Source organism: Choloepus didactylus (assembly GCF_015220235.1).
Source record: "Choloepus didactylus isolate mChoDid1 chromosome 11 unlocalized genomic scaffold, mChoDid1.pri SUPER_11_unloc2, whole genome shotgun sequence".
Taxonomy (NCBI): domain Eukaryota; kingdom Metazoa; phylum Chordata; class Mammalia; order Pilosa; family Megalonychidae; genus Choloepus; species Choloepus didactylus.
The window spans coordinates 3,861,391-3,875,999 of record NW_023637579.1 but is presented as its reverse complement, the minus strand read 5'-3'; the positions used below and the strand labels follow the sequence as shown (position 1 = coordinate 3,875,999).

The following is a 14,609-nucleotide window of genomic DNA, read 5'->3' as shown; positions in this document are numbered from 1 at the left end:
AAAACAAAACAAAGGAAAAACAACATTTACTCCATGCAATGGTACCTAGGCGAGGCATCTTAATAGATGTTAGGTGGTGATTCAAAGCAGAACTCAGCAAATGGGCGCTCAGTGACTGAACTCTCAGCCAAGACAGGGCAACGCTATAGACACGGGTAGACAAAACTGATCGTGAACCCAGGTGCTGCCATTCCACCTCTGACCGTGGGGTGAGTAACCTGACAATCCCTGGTCCTCGTTTTCACCTGCTGTGCACGAGATCACCGTGGGCTCTAGCACAGGGGACTTGCACCCCAGCAGATGCTTGACGAGCACAGCCTGTGGACAGCCTTCAGGAGCAGAGAAGCTGGAGCTCCTGAGCCAAACTGCAGGCTGACATCCCTGCTGCTGTCACAGGCGGCTATTTAAGATGGCATCATGGTCTGCTCCATGTCAGTTTTAGGTCCTAAAAAGGGAAGGAGGTGCCAGTGTGCCGACGGATCCCCGAAGGAGTGGACGTTTCAAGGCATGATGGCACCGTGGTTGAAAATACAGCTCTGGGGTCACGCAACCTCAGGTAAGGAGGGTGAGAGCTCTGGTTTAGAGGGTGGGGGAAGAAAGAAGGCAAGGCACTTGGAGGTGCTGCACTCAGTGCCCAGCTGAAGGGGGCACTTCCTCCCCTAGAAGGGCTGAACGGTACTTGTTCTTAGTCAAGGAGGGACCCAGCACTGCACTCACAGATGCCACGCAGCACAATGTAACACAGGTGCTACGTAACTGCAGGTGGGAAGGATATTCCTATTCTCATCTAGCCCCAGCTAGGGGAATAAAATCCCCACCTCTGGCAATATTAAGACCCGATGTTGGTTCTGCCAGGAATCAGGAACAAGGCAAGACATCAGCTAGAGAGAGAGTCTGGGAGGCGAGCAAGCCTCTGTGCAGAGGGGTCTGCAGAGAGCACACAGCGAGTGGGCTCACCTCCAGCCAGCAGCTGCTGTCACCCCTCACCTGCCGGGTTCTGGAATCACTACTCACCCATGTAGGAGACGTGGGGGGTTTCTTTCCCTTGGAGGTCCTGCAGCTCTGGAACCCGTGGCTCATTCTCCTCTCTCTGGGAGAGATCTGGCTGGGCAGCTGAATCATCTGCTCACAGAAAAGGGAAGGAGGCACATTAATCAGTGATCTTCCCCTACAGCCAAAACACCCATATCTAGGGACGGTAACTTCCCATCAGGTCCACAATGGGCACCAGCAAAGACAGGAGCCATGTGGGGCTGCAGAGGCCTGAAAAGGTCTGGAGCGAGGCAGGGAGGGGACAGGGGAAGACATGCACTAGAGAGAGAAAGGTGAAAGTGAGGTGTCTTTCTCAGGCCTAGGGAAACGCAAAGATATTATGGGATAAGGGGGACAAAAGAAAAATGGATGCACTGAAAGTATTTTAGACTTGGTGCAAAATAGCCGGGTAGGCCCGATCTAAGCGTGGCAAGAAGGGAGGCTACAGTCAAACCACAAAGGGCCCATGGAGGCCCTGGGTGCAGAAAACCTCCCAGCAGGGTGAGGGGTCAACAGCAATAGGTGAATGTGGACCCCAGGTCCCTGATCTCAGGTGAGGGGGACAGGGATGTAACTATGAGTTGGAGGGAGTGAGAAACCCCAGTTCCCTGGTCTTAGGGGAAGATAAGGCAACTCTTACTGTTTCTGTGAATTTTGGGGAGCGGGTTAGCTCTTACTTGAGGGAGGGAGACCCCCCACTTCCCTTATCTTCTGTGAGGAGGATTTAACTCTTACTGGGAAGGAGAGAGACCCCTAAGTTCCATGTCACAGGTGAGGGGAGTTCGCTCTTACTAGGAAGGAGACCCCTCAGTTCCATGTCTTGGGTGAAGGGAGTTAGCTATTTCTGGGAAGGAGAGAGACCCCTCATTACACAGTCTTGGGTGAGGGAAGTTAGCTCTTACTGGGAAGGAAAGAGACCCCTCAGTTCCATGTCTTAGGTGAGGGGACTTAGCTCTTACTCGAAGGCAGTGAGACCCCACAGTCTTCCCCTATGATGAACTCTCCATAGAAGCCAGTCTGGGCTGGGTCGAGAAGAGACCAGTCCTCTTCTGAGAAACAGAAGATCATGTCCTTGAATGGAGAAACCCGGTTCTGAAACAGGAGAACAGGACATGGCAGGGCAGTGACAGGCTAGCAGAGGATGCCACATCAGGGATGGGGGGGTTTGGCAGCTTGGGGCTGAAGGCAGAGCCCCAAGCACCACATACATGTGGGATGAGGAGAAAGAAGATAGCTCTACCTCAGGACCAAGCCTTCTAAACTCCCACTAGACCAGTCCAAGCCTGAGATACTGTTCTAGTTTGCTAATGCTGCCAGAATGCAAAACACCAGAGATGGATTGGCTTTTATAAAAGGGGGTTTATTTGGCCACACAGTTACATTCTTAAGGCCATAAAGTGTCCAAGGTAACACATCAGCAATCGGGTACCTTCACTGGAGGATGGCCAATGGTGTCCAGAAAACCTCTGTTAGCTGGAAGGCACGTGGCTGGTGCCTGCTCCAAAGTTCTGGTTTCAAAATGGCTTTCTCCCAGGACATTCCTCTTTAGGCTGCAGTTCCTCAAAAATGTCACTCTTAGTTGCACTTGGATATTTGTCCCCTCTCAGCTTCTCCAGAGCAAGAGTCTGCTTTCAATGGCTGTCTTCAAACTGTCTCTCATCTGTAGCTCCTGTGCTTTCTTCAAAGTGTCCCTCTTGGCTGCAGCTCCTCTTCAAAAGGTCACTCTCAGCTGCACTGAGTTCCTTCTGTTTGTCAGCCCATTTATATGGCTCCACTGATCAAGGGCCACCCTCAATGCATGGGGCCACGCCTCCATGGAAATATCTAACCAGTCATCACCCACAGTTGGGTGGGGCTCATCTCCATGGAAACACTCAAAGAATTACAATCTAATTAACACTGATAGGTCTGCCCACACAAGATTACATCACAGATAATGGTATTTGGGGGACATAATACATTCAAACCGGCACAGATACTGACTTGGCAGAGTCCAAAGGGAGGCTGCCCCACTGGGTGGTCAAGGATGTGGCAAGCAGGCTGTCTCCCAGTGCCAGGGAGGCTGCACCACCACACAACTCCCTGGGTGGGCAACGGAGCAACAGCTGCCAAAGCTAGCAATGTGCACCACTTGGATCCAGAGGTCCTCTCTCTGGAATTCACTTTGCAAACATGCAACATGAGTCTGCACAAGACTTCCATTGCAACACGGATGAGAATAAAGGATTGAAAGCATCCTCTACGCCCAGCAACACAGAGTGATGAAATAAACCATAGGACAACCTATAAAGGAGGATTATGCAGTCACTGGAAACAAGAACAAGACTCTGTACTGAAAATAAGTTGTCTCCAAGGTGTGCTGTGAAATGGAAAACACCCAGGCGGAAGTGGGTCTCGCATGCCACTGTGTATATACAAAAAACAGGGCATCTGACATTGGTAATGCTGATGACAGGAGGGGAGCAAAGGACTGAGGCTACGAGAGGCAGGGAGGCCTTTGTTGGACATTTTGAATCTTGAACTATGGTGATGTATCAAAAATGAATTTTAATTAAAAAAATGAGGATGCACCTCCATTTAATACCAGGCAATGATAAAAATCAAGTCCTTTGTATATTTATTCTGAAAGGACTCCAAAATATACTGTCATTTGGAAAAAAAAAAGCAACCTGTAGGGCTTTGTATATCATATATTCACTCTCCTCTCTGTGGAAAAAAATAAATAAATAAAAAGGGCTGCTTTTAAACATGTTTCCTTGTACCTGCAGGAGTCTCTGGAAGAACCCAGTTACTGTCACATGTTTGCCTTGCGGACAGGCTTGGGAAGGAGAGTTTGCGATGGATCTTCTCTGGAAATCCCCCCACCCCGACCCCACCACATACACACTTTTTAATTTTTAGAAATAAATCTGGAAAAACGGAAAGATTAATACAATGAACATGTATACGCTCTTCAACTAGATTCACCACCTTCGCACTCTGTCATTCTGTCATATTTTCCCTCTCTCTCACGTGTATTTGTGGATGGGTGTGTTTATTTGTTCACCCTGGAGAATTTAGAAGTTGCTGACATCATGATATTTTACCCCCAGATACTTCTGCATGTGTCTGCTAAGACCAAGTCGTTCTCCTACATCACCATGATACCTTTCGCACATTGGTTCACCATCAGGGGTGATTTAACAATGTTTGGAGACATTTCTCGTTGTCGCGACTGGTGGTGGGAGCTGGTAACCTCCAGCGGTAGAGGCCAGGGAAGCTGGTAAACATCCAAAACACACCGGACGGTTTCAACCACTGATCCCCACGCTGCACACTCACACATCATCCAACACAACAGACACTTATCTGGTCCAAAAAATTTAGTGCTGGCTCATTAATATCAACTAATGCCTTCTTTTCAAGCAAAAAATACGACGAGTTCTATAGGTAACTGTGACGAGCAGTCAGGACAAGGAAATGCTGGGTTAGAAGTTTCTAAAGAGTCCGGAGAAATCTTGTTAAACATAAATTGTGTCTTTAAATAACAATAATCAGGAATAAAGGTGAAATTCAACAACTTTCCAAATGTTTATAATTATTTTTTTTTTTAAATATGGGCCCATCTGGTAAGAACAGATGAAAAGTATGAGGATCCCTGGGTCGTGGAGGATGTAGGAACACAAACTCTCATATACAATCGTGAGGAACGTGCATTTCCAGACAGTAACTAAAGCATACCCAGTATCCTTTTAGTATCCAGCACTTCTATTTTTAGGAAACTGTTCTAAGAATATAACCAGAAATGGACACAGACATACACGTAGAAGGATGCAGAACACAGTGCTCTTCATAAGTGCAAACAAACTGGAAACCCAGATGTCCATCCGTGGCACACCGAAGCATCTTCCACGTATGGGACAGACCCTCAGGCTTGCACTGCTCCACCCATTCCCGGGCAGTGAGCTGTGCAAGGTTTCTCTTCTAGTATAGGAAAATGCAACTGCAACTTGTAACATTTTCATTTCATTATTAAAAATAGAAACAAATACCAGTGTAAGTTTTTGAAAAAGTTAACACGTAACGATTTTTTCTTCAGATTTTCTTTGAAAGGACATGACATGTCTCAGACGTGGCCACTGTATCCTCCGAGGTTTTTCTACCCCTCCCTAGAGGGAGCAGCATTCTGGACTTGATATTTATTATTTAATGCATGCTTTTTAAATTCCCGTTACATCCATATAGAGCCATGAACAGTATCGCACTATTTTGTATGCTTAACTTGCCTTACCACTCGCCATCATGGGTGAGACTTATTCACGTCAATGTGTGTAGATCAAGTTCATTTACTTAAACTAGTGCATATGTCAGAGTACAACTGATTCTCTTCATGCCTTTCCTGACAGTGTTTAGGTTGTCTCCAGTATTTGCTATGATGAGCAACAGTTCAATGAACTTCCTCGCTGTCTCCCATGTCCATGTGCAGGAGCGTTTCCAAGGTATCTGTGTAGAAGCGAGGGGGCTCGCAGCTCCACACAGTTGTTGTAAGTGCGGTAACCCCGAGTGCTCTCCCAGTGGTAACACAGCAGCACTCCTGAGTCCAGGCACCTTTGCCGATGCTGGAACTGTCAACCGTTTCTTCTGGCAATGGTGCGGGTGTCTGGCAATTCCAGGCATTGTAACCCTGTGCTCTGAAGAACATCTGTGCATGAGTTTATTAGCCAGTAAGATTCTGTCTTTGAGACGCACATACATTTTATTTAAAGTTTTCTGTATTATGATGGATGGCTTTTCCTTTTTTTTTTTTTTTTTTAACTGACATGTATCTTTAAATTGTGGATACATATCACAGAAAGGATAACACTATTTCAGTTTTAAAATAAAGTAAAAATTTCTAAGTGTGTTTAAGTCACCTCGTGGTGGTAATAAAGAATCAATAAAATTAGTGGTACAGGATGAACTGCGTGAAAGTGGTTAACAAATTAGAATGGTAATAATTTTGAAAAGAGACCTTCAAACTCAGCACAGTTTGGTTTTAGAATAAAGTACGTCACCAGAAGGAAAAGTGGACGCTAAAACATGGAAATGTGTAACACAGTGAATCTTGGGGTGGATGATGACTGGAATTAACAGTACAGATACAAAAAAGTTCTCTCGTGAACTAGAACAAATGTATGACACTATTATGAGGAGTTAATAATAGAGGAGTATATGAGAAAGAATGTACCTGTGCTGGTTTGGATATATTATGACCCCCACAAAAAAGCCTTAAGGATAAAACATCATTGTATAAATGACTCTCCGACTTTGAAATCTAATGGAGTTTGCCCTGTGGGTTTTAGGAACTCTTCTGGTCCCCTGAACCCTGTTTTCCTGCCAATTTTTCCCTATGGAAATGGGAACATTTATCCTATGAATGTCCCTCCTTTTTATACTGGAAGCAGATAATTTGTTCTGAGTTCCACAGGGCACAGCCAGAGGGAAATTTTGCCTTAGGACCCACCACGCCTGTAACTGATTTTGATAAGATCTTGTACTTACCTATTGCTACTGAAATGATTTAAGCTTTTGTGATATTGTGATGGAATGAATGTATTTTGCATATGGAAAGAACATGTCTTTTTGGGGTCCAGGGGGTGGAATGTGCTGGTTTGAATCTATTATGTCTCCCACAAAAAGCCGTGTTCTTAATGTAATCTTGTGGGGGCAGATTTACTACTCTTTTGGTTAAGGTGGAAACTTTTGATTGAGTGTTTCCATGGTGATTTGACTTGCCCATCTGTGGTTGATACGTTTGATTTGATTATTTCCATGGAGGTGTGGCCCCATGCATTCAGGGCGGATCTTGATTAGTTTACTGAAGTATTTAGGAGAGAAGCTAAGAGCCCACACAGACCCTTAGGAGATGATTAGAGATGCAGACAGAAGGACGTTTGGAGATGCTAAGCTAAGAGGTAAAACCCAGAGTTTGGGAGTGAAGGACCAGCAGATGCCAGCCACGTGCCTTCCCAGCTGACAGAGATGTTCCGGATGTCATCGGCCTTTCTTCACTGAAGGTGTCCTCTTGTTGATGCCTTAGTTTGGACATTTTTATGGCCTTGGGACTGTAAATTTGCAACCTAATAAACCACCTTTATAAAAGCCAATCCATTTCTGGTATTTTGCATAATGGTAGTTCCAGCAAACCAGAACAATACCTATTGAAAACTATGGACTATAGATACCAGTAGTATTTTAATACTCTTTCAACAACAGTAACAAATATACCACACTGATACTATGGGTCAATAATGGGGGGGATATGGGGCATGGGATGTCTTGGGTTTTCTTTTTTTTTTTTTTTTAAAGTAATGAAAATGTTCTAAAATTGATTGTGCTGATGAATGCAAAACTATGTGAAGATACTGTGAGCCACTGATTTTACACTTTGGATGGATTGTACAGTGTGTGAACGTATCTCAATAAAATTGCATTATAAAAAAAGGAAAAAGAAATCAGAACTTTTTCAATGTGCCTGATATAGTTTATTGATTATTTAGCAAAAAAAAATAACCTAGGTTCTTATCATATTTTAACTAATATAAAAATGAAAACCTTAGTACTGAAAAAATGTCTTACAAAAAATAAAAATAGAGAAAGAAACTGTATGAAGAAAAGATTGATAGGGTCTTCACATAAAAATTATAAATATAATAAGAAAATAGCATGAATAAAATTGGGGGTAAATTGTACACCATTTATGAGAGACGCAGGGTACTTAAAACATATTAGCCCCAATAACACAATTAGAAAAGCCATCTATCCAAATTTAAAATAAAGGGGGCTAAGAAAAAAGGTAAACATCAATAAATAGCTAAGATTCAAAAAGAAAGGGAATGAAATTTCATTGACAATCATCTGGTCATTACACATAAAACTGTCATGTCAAAAATACTTTAAACACCTACCTAGCTCCCCAAATCCCCATGACCCAATTGTAAAATAATCTCTGGAATAGTCAGAGAAGCTACTATGACTAATGAATAAATCTAGTAATGGTTGCTGGAAATAAGGTCAATATATAAAAGTCAGTCGTATTTCTATATACTACCAAGAAACAATTGGAAAATGAAATATAAAAAAGCCATATCATTCATAATAGCCTCAGAAAATATGAAACATTTAAGAAAAAATTTTACAAAATGCGTGCAAGAGCTGTAAACTGAAGAAGCAAATAAATGAAAAGATTTTAAATGTCTGTAGATTGGAAGACTCCATATGGCTATCAATTCTCCTCAAACTGATACACAGACAAAAATTCCAAATGACTTTTGAGTAGAAATTGATCAGTTGACTCTAAAATTTATACAGACATGCAAAGCATTTAGAATGGTCAAAAGCATTCTGAAAACTAAAACCAGGTTGGGAGACTCACTATCCGATGAGAAAACTCACTATAAAGTTACAGTAATCCAGACAGTGTGGTATCGGGATAAAGTATCAAAACATCAATGGACAAAGAGCTAGATGTCCAAGCATATATGGATTTTCAACAAGGGCACCAAGACAAGTCTATGGGGAAAGAAAAGTCTTTTTCAATGACTGCTGCTGAAGCAACTAAATTTTAACATGAAAAAAATTGACCCTCACACCTCATACTATACAAAAAAATTAACCCCAAATGAAACATATACCTAAATATAAAGCCTTCAGCTATAAAAGTCTCAAACATATAAACACAGAAGAAAATATTTGTGGCCTTGGAGTAGGTAGATTTTTTAGGGCACAAAAAGCATTAATAGTCAAAGAACAAAACCTGATAAACTGGACTTCATCAAAAGTAAAGACATATAATCTTCAAAAGACACTGACTAATACTATGAAAAGGCCAGCAACAGACAGGCAGAAAATGTTCTATATATATGTATATGTTTGTACATACATGTATATATCTACAAAAGGACTTATATCCTGAATGATTGAAAAGTAACACAAATAAAAACTTCTTAGAACCCAATAAAAAGAGAAAAGCAACCTAGTCAAGAAACGGGGAAAAGATTTGGACACTTCACGACAGAAAATCTGCATTCCGTAAGTACAGGAGAAGTTGCCTGGCTTTATCAGTCAAAAGGGAAATACAAATTAAACACACAATGATGCAAATTAAAAAGAACAGCAATACCAACTTGGCGAAGATACGAACAGCTGGAGCCCTCACTCTGATGGTGATGTGTCCAGTGGTACAGCCACTATGGGAAAGTTAATAATTTCTCATATAATCCATCATATATTTGTCCTAGGACCCAGCAATTTCACTTCAAGGTAATCACCCAAAGAAGTGAAAACATATGTGCACAGCACAACTGGTACACGAATGTCCACAGACATTTCATTCACAACAGCCCAAACCAGAAGTGAACCAAATGCTCATCAAAAGGTGAACATAGTATGAATATATCTCAATGAAACAGCTTTTTAAAAAAAGAGATGAATGGATAAACAGATTGTGATAGATGTGTACAGTGGAACACTACTCAGCAAAAAAGTGAACAAACAACTGATACACACATGAATGAAGCTCAAAACACTGAGCTGAATACAAGGAGCCCAGCACAAAAGACCACACACTGTATGATTTCATTTTTATGAAATCCTGGAGAAATAAAAACCCTACTGTACAGTGATAAAATGAGATCAGTGAATGGCTGGGGCCGCGGCTTTACTGCAAAGGGACATAAACGAATTTCTGGATGATGGAAATGCTCTGTGTCTTTATTGGGAGATGGTTATACAGGTATATATATATTTGCCAAAAACTCCAATCTTTACAATTAAAATGGGTATATTGTATTGGATACACATTACAGCTCAAAAAACAAATTTAAAAAAGTGAATGCTAGATACGACTTTCAATCACCATTTTGGGGAAGATTTTAAAATAATGGTAACTAAAAAAAATAAACTACTGAATGATTATACATAAAATTGGCATGTTAAAAATCACCATAATTCTTGCCCAACTGATCAAAACTAGAACAATGAAAACTGGGGCATGCATGGAGGACAGGACACTGCTGTAGCACTACGCCAAAAGCCACAGGCTGAATCTCACCAGGAATCAAACTTTGCTGGAGAGAGGGTCTAGACACCTACTGGCCTGCACTCCTCAGAACTGTAATTGTCACGGCAAGCAACGAGAGTCCTAAGAGGGGCTGTCAAAGAGGCACAGCAACAAAACACAAAGCATGACCTTGTATACTGATTGTTTCCATGTTCAATTTCCAGAACTGAAAACTGTGCTGTGGTTTCGTAAGATGATGCCCTTATTTTAGGAAACACACCCCTCCTGGCAAGAATGAAGCACAAAATGGCCATGAATGTCTATATTTAACTTTCTGAATATTCGGGGGTGGGGTGGGGGAGGGATGTGGGGAGGCTCTTGCCCCATTCAAGATGGCAGACGGAGTCATTTCAGAGTTTGTCTCCCCACAGAAGCGTTGAACCATCAGCAAGAACGGGAGAAACATCTTTCTCAAATCTCGAGAAAACCGGTAAAGGACTGTAGCAACAGGATGAGTGTAAGAAAAAGGCTACTTAAAACTGGTAGGATTGGATAGGAATAGAAGGGATCTTTCCTAATATGATAAAGATAATATATGAAAAACCCACAGCCAGCATAGTACTCAATGGTGAGAGACTGAAAGCCTTCCCTCTAAGATCAGGAACAAGACAAGGATGCCCGCTGTCACCACTGTTATTCAACATTGTGCTGGAAGTGCTAGCCAGGGCAATCCGGCAAGACAAAGAAATAAAAGGCATCCAAATTGGAGAAGAAGAAGCAAAACTTTCACTGTTTGCCGGTGGCATGATACTATATGTAGGAAATCCAGATAATTCCACAGCAAAGCTACGAGAGCTACTCAGTGAATACAGCAACGTGGCAGGCAACAAGGTCAACACACAAAAATCTGTAGTGTCCTTACACACAACTAATGAGCAACAGGAGGAGGAAAGCAAGAAAAAAATCCATCTACAATAGCAACCAAAAGGATCAAGTATTTAGGAATAAACTTAACCAAGGCCACAAAAGACCTATACAGAGAAACTACAAGAAACTGCTAGAAGAAATGAACAGGATGTAAAAAATGGAAGAACACACTGTGTTTGTAGCTTGGAAGACTACAGCTGTCAATCCTACCTAAATTGATTTCTAGATTAAATGCAATACCAATTAAAATCCCAACACCTTCTTTGCAGAAATAGAAAAACCAATAACCAAATTTATTTGGAAGGGCAAGGTGCCCCGAATAGCCAAAAATATCTTGAGAAAGAGGAAAGAAGTGGGAGGTCTCACACTACCTGACTTTGAAGCATATTACAAAGCTACAGTGCTCAAAACAGCATGGTACTGGCATAAGGACAGAGATACTGACCAATGGAATCGAACTGAGTGTTCAGAAGTAGACCCTCACATCTATGGACAACTGATCTTTGATAAGGCAGTGAAGCCGAAGCAACTGGGAAAGAGCAGCCTGTTCAATAAATGGTGTTTGGAGAACTGGATATCCATTTCCGAAAGAATGAAAGAGGACTCCTATCTAATACCTTATACAAAAATTAACTTGAAATGGATCAAAGACCTGAACATTAGCGCTAAGACCATAAGACATAAGACTCTTAGAAGAAAACGTAGGGAAATTTCTTAAAGATCTTGTGATAGGAGGTGGTTTCCTAGACTTTACACCCAAAGAGCAAGCAACCAAAGAACAGACAGACAAATGGGATCTCCTCAAAATTAAACACTTTTGTACATCAAAGGACTTTGTCAGAAAAGTAAAAAGGCAGCCTACGCAATGGGAGATGATGTTTGGAAACCACATATCAGATAAGGGTTTAATATCCTGAATATATAAAGGGATCTTACAACTCAACAACAGAAAGACAAACAATCCAAAAATGGGCAAAGGACATGGACAGACACTTTTCTGAAGAGGAAATACCAATGTCTCAAAAACATATGAAAAAATGCTCACCTTCACTGGCTATTAGGGAAATGCAAATCAAAACCACAGTAAGATATCATCTCACACCTACCAGAATAGCCATTATCCAAAAAACAGAAAATGACAAGTGCTGGAGAGGATGTGGAGAAACAGGCACACTTATTCACTGTTGGTGGGAATGTAGAATGGTGCAACCACTCTGGAAGACAGTATGGAGGTTCCTCAGGAAGCTAAATATAGATTTGCCATATGACCCAGCTATTCCATTGCTGGGTATATACTCAGAGGAACTGAAACTTAAGACACAAACAGACATTTGTAAACCAATGTTTATTGCAGCATTATTCACAATTGCCAAGAGATGGAAACAGCCCAAATGTCCATCAAAGGACGAGTGGATAAACAAACTGTGGTATATACACGATGGAATATTATGCAGCTGTAAGACAGAACAAAGACATGGATCATGTAATAATGTGGATGAACCTTGAGGACATTATGTTGAGTGAAGTTAGCCAGAAACAAAAGGACAGATTCTGTATGGTCTCACTAATATGAACAGATATTAATGAACAAACTTTGGGAGTTAAAAGCTGACAACACAGGCGACCAGGAGATAGAAAGAGGGTAGAGATAGTGCATTTGCTGCTGAAAGACTACAGAATGTTCAGCAGGATTGATTGTATAGACCCAGAAATAGACAGCATAATACTGTGTGATGGTAGAATAATATTGTATCTATACCGAACAAAGATGTCCATGAGTAAAGCTGAAAGAGGTGGCTCAGGGCATGAATGACACCAGAGGTAAAGACAGAAGATAAAGACTGGGACTGTTTAACTTAGCAAAAACTTGAGTGGTCAATGATTGAGACTAAATGTACAAATATAAAACTGCTCTTGCATGTGGGAGAACAAACAAATGTCAACCATGCAGTGTTGGAAAGTGGATGGTATTGGGGGAAAATATAATCAAAGCAAACTGGGGTCCAAGGTCAAAAGTAATATTGTAATATGCTTCCATTAAATGTAACAAAGGCAATATACCAAAGCTAAATGTGTATGAGAGGGGGATATAAGGGAGGGATATGGGATTCTTGCTAGTGTTGTTGTCTGACCCTAATATTATATTGTATTGTAAGACATCTTTATTTTCTTTTTATTATTTTTTTATTACTCCTTAAAAAAAACCTTTTTTTCCATAGTAATCAATACGTTGAAGTGATGACTGGTGATAAATGTACAATGATACCATGAACAACTGATGGTACATTGTGGATAATTATATGGTATGTGAATGCAGCTCTAAAAAATTGTGTGGAAAAATATAAACAGGGATAAAAGTGCTGGAGAAAACCTGGAGAGAAGGATGTATGTATTTACTGTCAGTTAGGAGGTGAATGGATCCTGTAGACAGCATTTTGAGTGAAATACACCAGAAACAAAGGCAAACACTATAATGCCTCACCAATATGGACTAACTACAATGTGTAAACTCAGAATTGAACCTTAGTGCACAGCTTATCAGAGGAACACTTATTGTAATGGTCCCTAGATTGTAAGCTCGTACAGCAGTCACATCTATTCCTTAGTGTAATGGTTATCTCCAAACTCTTGAAAGGCTGATCCCTTTGTGTATAACCTGATTGGTCTCTGGAACACTGGGTATCTGTGTGACACCTGAAACTCAGAGTTAGAGATCGGCAGATATGAATGTCACCATTAGTGCACACAGCAACGGTTTTAAAAAAAAAGCTGAAAAAGAGCCCAGACTTCAGTTAGAGATATCAATGGAACAGATCTGGTTAGGACTAGAGCAAATTGGGCCAAAGGGTAAAGGACAATACTAACTGCGTTTTAAAACTTCAACTTCCATGTGAGACCAAGGGAACAAATGATTATTTGGTGCAGGATCTATATTTCCTAAAAAATTTAACTCATACAGTTTGTTCAAATACCATTAATTCTGGAACTTTGAATAGGAAGTGAGACCTGGTAGGTCTGCAGAGGTTAGTGTGAAATAGCAACACATCCCAAAGTAATTTGGGCAGAGAATAACAATATATATGCAGAGACCTGCCTGAGGAGCTGGGGGAAAAGGCAGAAGTGTTGGACTTCCTCACCTGGATTGCTGCTGATGTTCTCACAAACACTGAGGACTGGCAGTTTGGTATACCAAGCCCTTGCCCTTATGGAGCATGTTACTGCAAAGGAGAGGCTAAACCCACTTATAATTGTGCCTAAGAGTCTCCCCCTGAGTACCTCTTTGCTGCTCAGATGTAGCCCTCTCTCTCTAGCTAAGCCAACTTGGCAGGTGAACTCACTGCCCTCCCCTCTAAGTGAGACCTGACTCCCAGGGGTGTAAATCTCCCTGGCAACACAGGACATGACTCCTGAGGATGAATCTGGACCCAACATCGTGGGATTGAGAACATCTTCTTGAACAAAAGGGGGATGCGAAATGAAACAGAATAAAGTGTCAGTGGCTGAGAGATTTCAAATGGAGTTGAGAGGTCACTCTAGTGGACATTCTTATGTACTATACAGATAACCCTTTTTAGGTTTTAATGTATTGGAATAACTAGAAGTAAATACCTGAAACTATCAAACTGCAACC

General features: G+C 41.5%; 1 protein-coding gene across 2 annotated transcripts in view; it reads right to left on the bottom strand.

Moving 5' to 3' along the window:
* The window catches only part of ZNF496 (zinc finger protein 496), a 47,041-nt gene that overhangs the window by 11,597 nt on the left and 20,835 nt on the right, over positions 1-14,609 (bottom strand). For both annotated transcript variants that reach the window (XM_037823319.1, XM_037823320.1), the window contains exons 7-8: positions 1,992-2,124; positions 1,015-1,122 (exon numbers count right to left, since the gene is read on the bottom strand). In XM_037823319.1, the coding sequence (XP_037679247.1) occupies positions 1,015-1,122; positions 1,992-2,124 (241 nt within the window). The remainder of the gene's footprint in view (positions 1-1,014; positions 1,123-1,991; positions 2,125-14,609) is intronic.